Genomic DNA, 14,547 nt, shown 5'->3' with positions numbered 1-14,547 from the left:
AAGCAGGAAAAGAGTAGGGCAAGCCAGTCAGCACCAACCCCATGGATTAGCAGGTGGCAGAAGGTGGGTTAGTGTCACTGCTGCCTCAACCCTATGTAAAAGGCCTCAGATCTCCCACTGAAATGAGTGGGAGTTGGACCTGGCTTTTTAACTGCATTTAACTATTTTAAATAATACAACTATACAGGAATTCCTGAATAATAGTTGTGATTCTGCTATTTTTAGTAGCAGTTTTCAATTTCTGGCACTTTTACACTTTGCTGTAGAGACAAACTGATTTCATCCAAAGCTCTTGCAGATCAAACTAAGACTTGTCAGTTTCTCAAATGCAACTTGCAAAATAGTATATACTCAGCATGAATCTGAGTTAATTCATATCAATTTGCCACAACACGTACAGTATAAGATAGGCTAAGTCATAGCTTTCAGTCTCACCTTAGCCCCGAGCAACATGAAACTTCAGAATTGTGGCTGCAATTTTTCTTAGCGTCTAAAAACACTTTGAAATTGGCTTCAGACAGACTATTTTACACAAAAAACCCACAGACCTGCATTTGCCCCAGATTCAGTTTGGTTCAACTGCAAGAGTGGAATAGCTCAGAGGCCTTGTAAGAAAATGGTTTTCAGTCAACTGCTTGACAAACAGTGCTTTAGTAAAGGACAAGCACTATTAAATAATGCCATAAGATTATAAAATGGCAATAGGAAGTCCTGTGCTCATGTGCCTTACCCACAATTTAGGCTTTAACATCAAAATCTTGTAATCATTGTCTGCAATGGGCGCTAATACAAGAAAATTTGAGCTCTGGCACAAGCAGATTAAAACAGTGTAAATGAAATTAGATTTTCATTTGACATCCTGCCCTTCTAAGTTGTGTCCTCTCTTGGTTTGTATTTCTTTCCCTTGTAATCAACAGAAAATAGAACATTTAAGACAAACTATGGTTAACTACAAGTTAATGGAAGTTTCAAAATACATCATCTGCCTTTTGATTTCTGAAGTTTAAGGTACATATTGGCCAGGGGCGGCTCCAGGCCCCAGCATGCTAAGCACGTGCTTGGGGCGGCATGCCACAAGGGGCACTCTGCTGGTTGCCAGGCATCTCCGGTGGTCCGCTGGTCCCGCGGCTTCGGTGGAGCATCCGCAGGCACGCCTGTGGGAGGTCCGCCCGAGCCGCAGGACCAGTGGACCCTCCGCAGGCACGTCTGCGGGAGGTCCACCGGAGCCGCAGGACCAGAGATCAGCAGAGCGCCCCTCGCGGCCGTGCTTGGGGCGGCAAAATGGCTAGAGCCGCCCCTGATATTGGCACTTGACAAACAGAACACACACACAAGTCAGTCAACTAAAACACAAAGCATGGACCTTTATAGTTTGCAAATACTTCATTTTTTTCAATTATGTACCGACTATTTGATTAAATAATTCAGACAAAAACAGCAGAAGATGTAAGAGAACACTAAAGAAAGCTTTAAAAATGTTGATCCATTTATGTTGCTTTAAAGGTATTGCCAATTGAGCTCTTAGTATTTTATGTGCACAATGAAAAGGCTACTTAACACATTGGAACAGTGTCTGTTCCCTGAACACCAAGTTTCAGATTGCATTAGTATTGTTTGTCCCACCTGAATGTTAACACTGTCAAAACACTAGTAAAAAGCTATAAACCTCCTGCCCATTTTTTTCACTCAGATCTTAATTTTTGAAAATTTTAGATTCTACCCACTCTGTCCCACCTTGATTCCAATTAATGTATTTCCATTTTTGTCTAGCTCTCAGTGTGACGTGCTGTACTTACACTTCTGATATAAGAAATGCAATTTCATCAGAATGAAGTACATTGGGTTCATTTAGGCCTTTACATACTCAGCGTGAGAAGCATGACAGAGAAGCATGCTCTCTTGCTAGCAGCAATTTTCAGTTCTTAAAGCCATGTTCCACCCTTGGATATGCACAGCCCCCATTTAACATATGAAGATATACCTATCTCACAGAACTGGAAGGAACCCTGAAAGGTCGAGTCCAGCCCCCTGACTTCACTAGCAGGACCAATTTATTTCAATGGGAGCCCTGCTTGCACAGTGAAGGCAGAATCTGGCCTGTATTGGAGCTAAGACTTTTTTCCCCCTCCCCCAAACAGTCATTTTCCATTTTGCAGGCCAACTTCTCTTCACAAATAACTGTACTATAAGTATTTCAGCAACAGCAAAGGACAAAAGAAACCCTCAACTTTTTCAGTGGCTTCTATCATGTTATTAAAAAACCTCTTAAGTGACTCAACATGTTCCCGCTCTTGAATAGCTGGTCAACTTGTGATCCCCCCAGCTCTGAACCGTTTGGAAAACTAGAATCTCAAGACACTACCAAAATAATAATGCCCTTGTAGCTGGCTGCACATCCTTAATGGATTGGTGAATAAAATTTTCAGACATACCTAACAGATGTAGGCGCTCAAGCCCCATTGTAAGCCAAGTTATACCTGGTCCATTACCCTTAAACTACCACATATACCCTTAAACTATCATATTCTCTAGGTACAAACATTACCAACATTAGAGATTTACCTAAGGGAGGGATGCTGTGCAGTGGTTAGAGCACAGGACTGGAAATAGTTCAGGTTCCAATCTTGCCTCTGCCATTGACTTGCTGTCTGATCTCAGGCAAGTCACTTAACTGCTCAGTTTCCCCATCTGTAAAATGGGGAAGAGGAAGTTACTCACCTTGTGCAGTAACAATGGTTCTTTGAGATGTGTCCCCCTACGGGTGTTCCACTGTAGGTGTGTCTGCGCCCCTCTGCCTCCGATTGGGAATTTTAGGTAGCAGTGTCCATTCGGCCTGCAGATGCGCTCTCCCTCCCTACCTCCCGCTCTGCCTCGGGGCTAACTAGCACTGCGTGGATGAACTGCCTTCAGTTCCTTCTCCACTGCAGAGCCCCTTTGTTGAGAACTCCAACGCAGAGGGGAGGAGGGTGGATTGTGGACTACACATAGGGACCCATCTCGAAGAACCATCGTTACTGCACAAGGTGAGTAACTTCCTCTTCTTCGAGTAGTGTCCCTATGCGTGGTCTTAGTTTATGCGCAATGTACCTCAGGTGGGATGTAACCAGGATTCATCACCACTCCACTGTAGGTGACTTCACAGCTGTATCCTATATGGGGGCTGGGGCTTCAGAGTAGAGTCTATTATTGATGATAATACTGTGGAGCCAAAGATGGTAACAGAAGTCTCAAGTAATCACATAGTGTTCCGCAAAAGTATGACCATAGGCCCATTTGCAGCTGTGCAGATTTCTGGGCTGGGAACATCTTTAACCAATGTGACTGAGGTAGAAATGGATCTTATGGAGTGTGTGAGAATTCCTGATGGAGGTAGCAGGTAATGGGCACAATAACAATAGTTAATGCAGTTCAAGACCCATTTGGAGAGCCTTTGAGCTGATATTGCGGAGACCTTGGATCTATCCACAATGGAGAGGAAGATTGCAGTAGATTTCCTAAAGCACTTTGTCCTACCCAAATAAAATGCTACGGCTCTCTTAACATCAAGCGTATGTAGTACTGCCTCCCTGTTGTTGCAGTGTGGTTTTGGGAAAAAGGTAGGGAGGTGGATGAGTTGGTTCATGTGGAAGAATGAGGCCACCTTGCACAGGAACTTCGGGTGCAGTCTCAGAGTGCCGTTATCTTTAAAGATGACTGTGAAGGGTGGGTGCACCATCAATGCTGCAATTCTCCTTATTTGTCATGCTGAGGTGATGGTCTTCATTGACAGGTGTAGAAGAGAGCCAGTTGCCCATAGGTTCAAAGGATAGTCTAGTTAAGTCTTTAGAACTAAATTGAGGTCCCATATTGGAGTGGGGCATCTGGTATGTGGAAAGAGGTTTCCCATGCCCTTAAGGAATGTGTGTGTTCTTGGATGGGCGAATACAGAATATCCACCCACCTGCTGGTAGAAGGCCATTATCGCCACAAGATGTACTCTGAGTGATCTGAGAGAGAGACCAGTCTTTTGGAGATCTAGTATACAGTCTAGGATCAAAGGGAGGGAGGAAGATGTCCGAGCAACTTGATTGGAATTGCCCCCAGGTAAGTACGATGTAGGTAAGTACGATGAGTCAATTTCCTACTGTGTAGTAACACTTCCTTCTCCTCCTCGGAGCATCAGCTCTCTGTGTTGGAACCATAAAGAAGCCAAGCCTGGAGCTGAAGGATCTGTAAGTTGGGGTGATAGATCTGTCTGTCGTTTTGGAAGAATAGATGAGGAATGGATTGTAAAGGAATTGGAGGCCACATTGCTAGCTGTCTCAGGTATGGGTACCACATTTGTCTCAGCCAGATGGGGGCAATCAGTGTAACTCTTGCTTTTTCCCCACCTTATCTTTAACCGGACCTTCAACAGCAGAGGGAATGGAGGAAAAGTGTATGGCAGTTCTCTGCCCCATTGAAGAAGGAAAGCGTCTCCTAGGGACTGTTTCCCCAATCCGGCTCTGGAGCAGTAGCAGAGACATTTCTTGTTCTGGTAAGTAGCAAACAGGTATATCTTTGGAGTTCCCCAATGACCAAATATGTTGTGGAGCACTGCTAGGTTCATTTCCCATTTGTGGCCGCATGAGAAATTTTAGCTAAGACTGTCTGCTGTTATATTTTGTACCCCTGGCAAATAAGCAGCTGGTAAGAGTACATTGTGGTGGCTGCACCAATTACAGAGGTTTAGTGCTTCTGTAAAAAGGGATGGGTGATCTGGTGTCTCTTGACAATTTATGTAAAGCATGCACGCTATGTTTATGTTGTCTGTCATGATTTTCATGAGAGTATCCCGATGAATGGAAGAAAGTTTGCACAGGCATTTCTGACAGCTCTTAAATCCAAAAGGTTGATGTAGAGCACAACTTCTGTGGTGGACCATTGCCCTAAACTCAGTGATGGTTTAGGTGGGCTCCCCAGCATATCAGAGACTGGTCAATGTGTTGAATCTGCCACGGGAGGAACGCTCTCACTTGCACTGTGTCGAGTTCAGCCCCCTGTAAGCTCCAAACACTGTACTGGAGTCAAGGTTGATTTCTGGGTATTGAATTGTAAACCAAGTTGCGCAAATATGTTGCGTACTCCCTTTGGTGGCTTGTAGGGAGTCTTTGAAGGAACAAGCCTTAAGAAGGCAGTCGTCCAGATAAGGGTAAATGATGATACCCCTAATGTTTGTAGATGCGCCACTATGATGGAAAGAACCTTGGAGAATACCCTGCATGCAGACAAGAGGCCAAATAAAAGAGCTCTCTACTGGTAGTGGTCCTGCACCAAGGTAAATCTGAGGAATCTTCTGTTGGACAGAAGGACTGCGATAGAGAAGTAGGCATACTGTAAGTTGAGGGCCAAAAACCAAATCTCCCTGCTCCAGAGATGAAATAGCAGCTGCTAGTGTGATCATCTTGAATCTTTGCGCCTTCACATCTCTGTTTAGTGCTCTTAGATCTAATATGGGTCTCCAACTTCTTTTTTTCTTTGGGATTGGAAATATATGGAATAAAACCTTTACCTCTGGGGTGAATAGGGACTGGTTCCTATGGTCCCTGGGCATAGCAGGTGATCCTGACCTAACATCCCTGAAGGAGGACAGGGAGAGAGGTAAAGTGGATTGAGTAACCCTTGGAAATGATCATCAAAACCCATTTGTCTGAAGTGATTTTTTCCCCAATTCTGGAGGAAGAGAGCTAGGCGACATCAGAAGGGATGTGGAACTCTGTGTGTTGCAGTTGTTGTAAAGAGTGGTTGCTCGGAGTCTCGACCAAGGTGTCAAAACTGGTGTTTGAGGTCGAGGGTTGAGATGTTGAGGATTGGGAGGCTGTTATCCATTTTGCATTTGAGGTCTCTTGCACTGCGGCTCATAGCATTGCTGGGGGGGGGGGGGAGAGTGGAGGGTGAGGGGACTGGGGGGGGAGGGATCTGTGAGATGCTTGAGAACTTAATTTTCTTTTCTGTTCCAGTGTGTAGATTCCTAGAGAGCGCAGCATAACTCTGGAATTCTTTCAAGTGAAGGGATGCGTCAGTCTGGTCAGCGAAGAGAAGAGTCTGGAGCTTTTGAAAGAGGTCCTCAACCATTGTCTGTACTTCCTTTGGCAGCCATGAGAGGTGAAACCACGAAGCCTGTCTCATTACCACCGCCATCAAAAATGAGTGGGCTTCAAAAATGAGTATCCAAGGCATCCAGTGTGGTCAGTAGCACTATTCTTGCTACCAGCTAGCTCTCATGGATGATGGCTTTAAACTGTTCTCGTTGTGCTTCTGGCAAGTGGTCAATAAAGATGCTGAGTTCCCCATAATTCATGTAGTATGCCTTCCTTCCAAATAAGTCTCGCCTTTTCCAGTCTCTATCATACGAGGTTTATTTAGCATGTTGCTGCTTTCCTCGCGAATTATTGGCATCTACAGCAATAGAGGTAGGCTCAGGGTATATATAAAAAAGAAAGTCTGCCTCTTCAGGGGGCACATAATACTCCTTGTCTGCCCTTTTACATGTCAGCACAATAGAGGCTAGTGTCTGCCAGACAATCGTGGCAGGATCTAAAAGCATCTCGTTGACTGGGAGGGCAATTCTTGAAGAGGAGGAGGTATGCAATATGTCCAGCAATTTGTGGTGGGTGTCCTTCACCTCTTGGAGAGATATTTGTAATGTGTCAGCAACAATCCTGAAAAAACTTGGTATCATTGGCCAGTAATGGCGGAGAAGGCATCACCACCTCAGCTAGTGAGGAGAAGATATTTGTCGGTGGTGTAGTCTCCTCTTGTAGTCCGGCCTCCTGCTACTCAAAAGTTTGCTCGTGAGGGTCTGGAGTTCTAGATACAGAGGCTGTAGGAGACTATCTAGTAGACTCTCTGTAGGAGATGCTAGATGCCTGAAGTATGGTGCCCATGGGTCCCAGTATGGCCGTTAGGGTGGAGGAAAAGGCATGGGTAGTGGCACCCATAGGTGGCCATACCAGGAGGGTTGGGGATTGGAGTGTGGGTGGGAGGGTCCTGGTTGTTGTAATGATGGGGCCTGGTGTGAGGCCATGGTGTGAGGCCAGAGACACTGCCATTTTGGTCACTGTCTGACTCCTCACTGGAATAGGGTGGGACTGACAGGAAAGCTGTCAGGCGAATGCCCCAGAGCCATTAGTCATTCTGGGGAGCAGGACATGCTCAGTACCAGAGCTCCAGCACTGAGTAGTAGGAACTCTGGCATCTCCACGATCATGATATCTCTAGAAAAGTGACATTCCTGCAATACCATCTTTGCAAACTACCATCAGATGTCGCCGGTGCTGACTCATCTGTACCAATGATCTTTTACGAGAAGCGCAGTCCGATGAGGATTGCTTTGAGGCAGTCGGTGCCAAAGATTTCTTCATTAGTACCGATTTTGCAGAGGCAGTAGGGTCTCTGCTGTTATCTTTGGCAGACAGTGCTGCCATTTCAGAGCCTGTGCCCTTCAAGTTTTAAGGCATTATGGCAGAACTCGTACCCAAGGGTCTTCTAGGTATCGTGTTTTGGAGCCGCTGGTACCGAGGTGACCGATGGCACTGGGGATCTCCTCTGGCTGGTCAGGAGCTCAGCTTGAACGCTTGCAGCCCTCTTTTTGGAGGCTCTGAAAGGGGAGTCAGACGATTTTCTCTGTGGTTCTCCCTCCCTAGAATTTGAAGGCTCTGGGGATGATCTTCGCCATGGAGGGATTTGGCACAGTGGTCAGATGTGAGTTTAAGAGCACCCTCCATGAGGAGGCGTTTCAACTTTAACTCCCAGTTCTTTTGGGATCTAGCCTTCAATTGCTGGCAGAAGGTGCACTTCTGCAAAATGTGAGCCTTTCCAAGGCACCGGACACAGCAGCAGTGTCTGTCTGTAACCAGTATTGCCTCCCTACAGGAGAGGCACCATTTAAAACTAGTGGGGCTGGGCATTCCCCTTGCAGGGGGCAATGCCCCAAACCAAGAGGGGGTGGGGGAAGAGACAGGGACAGGGAGACAGAAAAAAACCTTTTTTGTTGTGCTTGGAAAAGTAAAAATGGAAGCTCTAGAAATGCTACAAAAGCAAAACTCTATAAGAAGCAATAAAACTAAACTCTATCAACTGTAATGAAACATGAGGTAAGTGAACCAGATTGCTACTCACTATCTCAGGCCAAGAGGGGCTGAGAAGGACCTGAGGGCGATTTGCCGTGGAGTGCTAGATAGCCTCAAGGAAGAGCAAGCAGCAGGGAGAGCAGGTACGTGGGCCAAATGGACACTGCTACCTAAAATCTCCAATCAGAGGTGCAAGGGTGCAGACATAACTACAGTGGAGCACCCATAGGGACACTACTCGAAGAAGAAAATACTTCTTACCTACCTGACATAAGTGTTGAGGGTTAACTTTTGTAATGTTGCTTAGATATTTGGATGAAACGCAATGCAACAAAAACAAACAAAGAAGTTTCAAGCCCATAATCCAAAACAATTTAGCACCAGCCAATCCTGAAACCTTTGTAGCGACTGATATGATCTCTACAAGTATTTAAAAAGGGGTTCACACCTACGCAGATAGAACAGTCTGGAACGGCTATTAGGGGCTCTTACTAGAAGAGAAATTTAGGCTGAATTTCAGGAATGCTAAAATAGTGAGATATTAGCTTATGATGTGGTTTTTGTGAGGAAGTGGTATTAATCCCTTTTGCCTGTGACATTTAAAATTGGACTAGTCCAAGTACTAGAAAGTCATACAACATCTAAGGAGACCAGTAAAAGCAGCTAATAGTTTTTTTTCCATTTCTAAATTCTGACTCATCCTAGGCATGCAAATTTCAACATATAGCTTGACAGGCCCTCCACTGACTCTCTTTCTGAGGAAGATGCTTTGCTCAGTAGTGTTTTGTATTAAAGGAAATACAGATTAATTATCCTATTTTTGAAACCACCACCACATCTGGTGAAGCACTGGAAAATGAAGCAAAACTTTTAGAAGTCCTTGTGAAAGCCTGAAATCTTAAAACTTAAATAAGGCACAACATCTTTTCAGTAGCAGAACTACCATGCATTACCTGGAATGGTGTGCAAAGCTTTCCTACATGCAAATGTTAACTGTCAAGGTTATACAGAATGTGCACACATACATGCCCACAGGGAATAGCAGGTAACATACACACAATGTGTCTTATGAAAATTTACTCTTGCTGGTAGAAAAATTAGTTGAAGCAGGCTGAAGCTCACAAAATGAAGAATGAGATAAGAGGTTGAGTGATTTCATCCTGTTAAAGAAAAACCAGGAAACAACACTGTTCCAAGGCCTATATTTTCATCAATCCAAAAGTATTTAAGTAAAGTATTCTAATGCCTGGTTTGAAACCAAGTTCTTTTCTCAAATCCAAATGGGAGTTTAGCACTCAGGGCTCATTTGGAAAGGTAACGTATGTATTTATCAGATCATTTTATGTCTATAAAATCTGGAATTGAAATGTGACCTCAGTTAGCTCACCATTTTACTAAATCCAACATCTTTATGTACAGAGATAAAAAAATACACCCCTTCCTTGAAGTTTCTAGTGCTCTACTGATACCCACAATTACAACAGTGATCTTATATATCAATTACATTTTTCACCATTATCTGCAAAATCCTAGAACACTCTTAAGTAATAGGCAAAAAAACATGAAAGGCTGGGGCAAGCCAAGAAATATTTAAATATGCTAATACCAGGTTGCTAAACATCCGAGGTCTGAATACTCTTGAAGGAAAATGGTTTAATCTGTTGAATTGCCTTGTGGAATGTTGTTGGCTACCCATAAGAAAAGCCAAATTTGACGTACACAGGTTTACAACATAATCTGCATCAGAAAAGACCTCTGTCTAATGCAGGGGCAGGCAACCTATGGCATGTGTGCCGAACACAGCACGCAAGCTGATTTTCAGTGGCACTCACACTGTCTGGGTCCTGGCCACCGGTCGGGGGAGGGGTCTGCATTTTTATTTAATTTTAAATGAAACTTCTTAAACATTTTAAAAACCTTATTTTCTTTACGTACAATAGTTTAGTTATATATTATAGACTTATAGAAAGACACCTTCTAAAACCTTAAAATGTATTACTGGCACACAAACCCTTAAATCTGAGTGAATAAATGAAGGCTTGGCACACCACTTCTGAAAGGTTGCCGACCCCTGGTCTAATGGATCATCTAGACCACCCCACGCAACATGACAGGATAATTTTACTATTCTTAAACCAAACCTGAGAGAGAGCAGTCAATTCTTATCTTCATTAGCTTCAGTCAAAGTGGTTCAACAGAGTCCCATGCATTTTTTTCCATTTCCTAGCTATTCTAGGAGTGTGGTGAAGCACTGGAATGGGTTACCTAGGAAGGTGGTGGAATCTCCATCCTTAGAGGTTTTTAAGGTCCAGCTTGACAAAGCCCTGGCTGGGATGATTTAGTTGAGGTGGGTCCTGCTTTGAGCTGGGGGTTGCATTAGATGACCTCCTGAGGTCTCTTCCAACCCTAATCTTCTATGATTCAGTTAAACATTTTGCTAATATTCAACCAAAATTCTCTGCTGCACTCTTAAACCTGTGTCTTTGTGGTTTGTATTCCCTGCCTAATCTGCATCCTAGTTTTATGTTGTTATAGGCCACCCTGTCTACTTTCAGCCTTCTCTCTCTAGAGAAGATGCCCAACTCAAGCTTTTCTCACAGATCTTAGTTTAAAATATTTTAAATAATTGTATTGCTCTTTTCTGCACTATTTCAAATTCATCCATTTTAAAATTCTATACTCAAAACCAAATGTCTCTCATATTGGGATGTCTGGCACCAAGAAAGTGGTTGACAACTAGTTGGAAGATTCCTCCCAGCTGTGGATGAAGTAGTTTTGCAATCTCTGAATTGCTGGATGCACTGAACAAAGTATTACTGTACTGACTCATACAATTTGTCATACTAAATTATTTTACCAATAGCTCCTTTCATCCTAAAGCACTTTATAGAACCCCCAAACCATTCAGTATGATCTGCATCTCTCTAGTTCAGCGATTCTCAAACTGAGTCGCGAATTTTGATGGCGCCACCAGGGCTGGCGTTAGACTTGCTGGGGCCTGGGGCCGAAGCAGAAGCCCGAGCCTCACTGCCCAGGGCTTAGGGCTTCAGCCCTGGGTGGCAGGGCTGAGGTTACAGACCTCCTGCCTGGGGCTGAAGCCCTTGGATTTCTCCTTTGGCCCCCCGCCCAGAGCTGCGTGGCTCAGGCTTTGGTCCCCTCTCCAGGAGACCAGAAGGCGTTGTAAGAAGGGGATTGTGGTGCAATGAACTATGAGAATCCCTGCTCTAGTTTGCACCTGTATCTGTTTGATCCTTCCCTCTCAAATAGCGCTTACATTTGTCCTTGCTGAATTCATTTACGATTTCAGAGAGTTTCCCTATTTTAGCAAGGATAGTCTACACTATGGAGAATATCACTGATGGGAGAGTGGCTATACAGCAATTAGAAGCATGATCCAATTTAGAGTTCTTACCTCCCCATGTACCTCCTACTTGTGGCCCAGTGGATATAGGATGTACAGATGGATGAAAGGTTGGCTGCAAATCAAGTAGATCATTTGGCAGCTTTGATGTGCTACAGAGACAAATTAGGACAACTGTTTGAACTGTATCAAATAGTTTTCAATACAAGGCAGCATTTTCAACTATTATGAACAGTAAGGGGACACAACTATAGCAGTCTGTTTTTAATTTGATGGGGAATATCTTTGGACTGTAAACATAGCAAGCTTAATTCTCTGCCATCCTACCGATTTCTCACACTCTCCTCAGACCCTGATGGCCAAGTGTGGCCAGAGCATGCCTGCACTTCAATGATGCCCAGTTCACAAAGTGACCTCACAGGGGCTACTGGTAGCAAGTGGCAGCTCTAAACTGTGCCAGGAAATCCAACTTTGACACAGAAATTGTCCCAAACTGGAACTACAAATGGCTCCTCTATGACCACTCCTCTGTACACCATCATTTATTGAGTACAGTTGAGAATTTGGCTCAATGACTATAATGCTGATAAACTTTTTTAAAGCTTTTGAAGTTTTTTAAATATTGGACAGAGCTGTACTGTCATCAGTAATGCTGATGCATCAAAAAGGGTAAATTTATTTACCTCTCCATTGGAAACAGATTCAAACCCCAAGAAGTGTCAAGCCCCAAAACTCATTGAGGGGAAGAGGAAATATTTCCTTGGTTAACACATGGAAATGGGGAGAAGGGCACACAAGTCATTACAGCAATTGCATTTAAGATGTCAAGTATCTTTCAAATAATGGAGAGGAAAAAACATTTTAATGAGCCCTCAAGTTCATAAGATTTTACAGTTATAATACATTTCTTCAAGACTCTGGAGTAGCGTGTCCATCAAGGTCCTAATCATATTTTTATATACAGTACATCAAGAGTTAAAGTCTCCTTTAATCACCAGCAATATAGGAGACAGAATAATAAATACTTTTAAACCCAGTGCACAAAATCACTTAAATCCAAGTTATGTTGGCAATACTGTCTAAGTGAAAAGGTTAATCTAACTTCTCTAGTGGTGCCCTTCACTGAAGTATCTGATGACTTCTCAGAGTAAGTAGATTAGGATAGCAGGGGTCCCTAATTGAAATTCAGGGAAGCTTCTGCTCTAATCGAAATTCTACTCACAGAATTCTAATTGGGGTAATTTTTTGAAGTGAGAGAGAGAAGAGGAATTCTATTATTTCTATCTATAAATCATGGGAGAAAAGTGACAAATATAGACAATGCATAACATCTAGTAAACCATAGAAATAAATTCTTTTCTATGCTCTTTTGCCTGGATTTCAGATAAAGTAATATGCATTAAGTATGTGATGAGTTGGAAGAAGAGATTCTTTACCTGCACATAATTTGCATTTTGAGATGCTTTGTCCCTGTGGGTGTTCCATCGTAGGATGCATGCGCACCAGTGTGCTCTCAACTGGAGATTGCAAAGCAGCGCCCATGGGCCTATGCAGAGCGTTCCTCGTGCTCCCATATGAAGTCAAATAGGGAAGTGTGGACCCGCCACCACTCAGTTCTTTCTCAAGCCCAAAGCCAGAGACTCTGCAGCAGAGGGGAAGGAGGGCAAGAAGTGGAGTCCATAGGAACAAAATAGCTCAAAGAACTCAAGTCACTGTACAGTAAGTAACTTCTCCCTTGAGTTTATGTCTCTGTGGGCGCTCCACTGTAGGAGACTCCCCAATAGTAACTTAACATGGAGGTGGGCGCTAAGGAGGCAGGCGCAAAACAGTTCAGAGGACTGCATCATCAACTGTTTCAGTTCTAGAAGCAGGTAAGACAGCGTAATGCTTGGGAAACACAAGGATGGAGGACCAAGTTGCAGACCTGCACACATCTGCTACAGAGAGCTTTTTGAAAGGGCTATAGACATGGACTAAAATGTTAGTGAAGTGTGCTGTCACTCAGAGTTGTATTCCAGCGGTCTCATAGCATGTTAAGATGCAACTTGAGACTCACTTTACGCAGTTTGTGTGTGAAAATTGGTTGTCCCTTCATCCTCTCCGCAAAAGATAGAGATAGTCTGGGAGAGCTGCTGAAAGTCTTAGATCTGTAAAGGTGGAAGACACGATGTCCTCCTAACATCTAGTTAGTGTATATAGGCTAGTTTCATCCCTGGAGGCATGAAGCATTGGATAGAATACTGGTAGATGGGTTTCCTGATTAATATGGTATTCCAAAGAGACCTTAGGGAGAAAACCAGGATGGAGATGTAGGGTAACTTTACGTCTGCAGAAGGTAGTGAATGGTGGTTCTGTCATGAGAGCACTGATTTCTCCCATTCATCTAGTCTAAGTGACGGTTATAAGGAATGAAGTCTGAGGGAAAGGAGGAGGAGGAGAGAGCAGGTAGCCATTGGTTTGAAGGAGGGTTTCCACAGGGCATCAAGAACCAAATTTAGATGCCATTGGGGGGCCGGGTTCCAAACAAGAGGAAATAAGTGGTGAGAGCCCTTAAGGAATCCGGTCATGGGAGGAACTGAGTGGAAGGCTATGATAGCGGCCAAATGTACTTTGACTGAGCTAACTGATAGACCTTGTCTCTTCAAATCCAACAGGTAGTCTAGGATCTTGGGGAGTGGAGTGTCTGATGCTTGAGAAGAGTAAAGAGAGCACCAGGAATGGAAGTGTTTCAAACTCTGAAGGTAAGTTTTTCGAGTAGTAGGTTTCCTGCTAGACAGAACAGGTTTACTCCATGCCTGAGAAACATCTACGGCCCATGCTCACAGATTCAGGGACGGGGGAGGAGGGATTCAAGTTCTATGACAGTAGATCCCTCCTGAGGGGAAGGTGGAGAGGCACTGAAGAGAGGTGAAGGAGGTTCGAGTACCACAATTGTCTTGGCCAGGACTGCGCTATGAGGATAATCCTCACTCCTTCCTATTGCAAGTAAGCATATCACAGGGTATGGGGCCACAGGGTTCTCAGGGCATATCCCAGCAGTATCCTCCTTTGGAGCAGAAAAGGTGACATTTTGTGTTGACTGGGGTAGCAAAATGG

General features: G+C 44.0%; 1 protein-coding gene across 9 annotated transcripts in view; it reads right to left on the bottom strand.

The window, feature by feature from the left end:
* The window catches only part of PICALM (phosphatidylinositol binding clathrin assembly protein), a 163,543-nt gene that overhangs the window by 40,789 nt on the left and 108,207 nt on the right, over positions 1–14,547 (bottom strand). For all 9 annotated transcript variants that reach the window (XM_045020395.1, XM_045020431.1, XM_045020381.1 and 6 more), the window contains exon 12: positions 11,503–11,603. In XM_045020395.1, coding sequence (XP_044876330.1) covers positions 11,503–11,603 — 101 coding nt within the window. The remainder of the gene's footprint in view (positions 1–11,502; positions 11,604–14,547) is intronic.

Source organism: Mauremys mutica, chromosome 1 (assembly GCF_020497125.1).
Source record: "Mauremys mutica isolate MM-2020 ecotype Southern chromosome 1, ASM2049712v1, whole genome shotgun sequence".
Lineage (NCBI taxonomy): Eukaryota > Metazoa > Chordata > Testudines > Geoemydidae > Mauremys > Mauremys mutica.
Note: the sequence above shows the minus strand (reverse complement) of the source record. Positions and strands in the feature narration are given on the sequence as shown.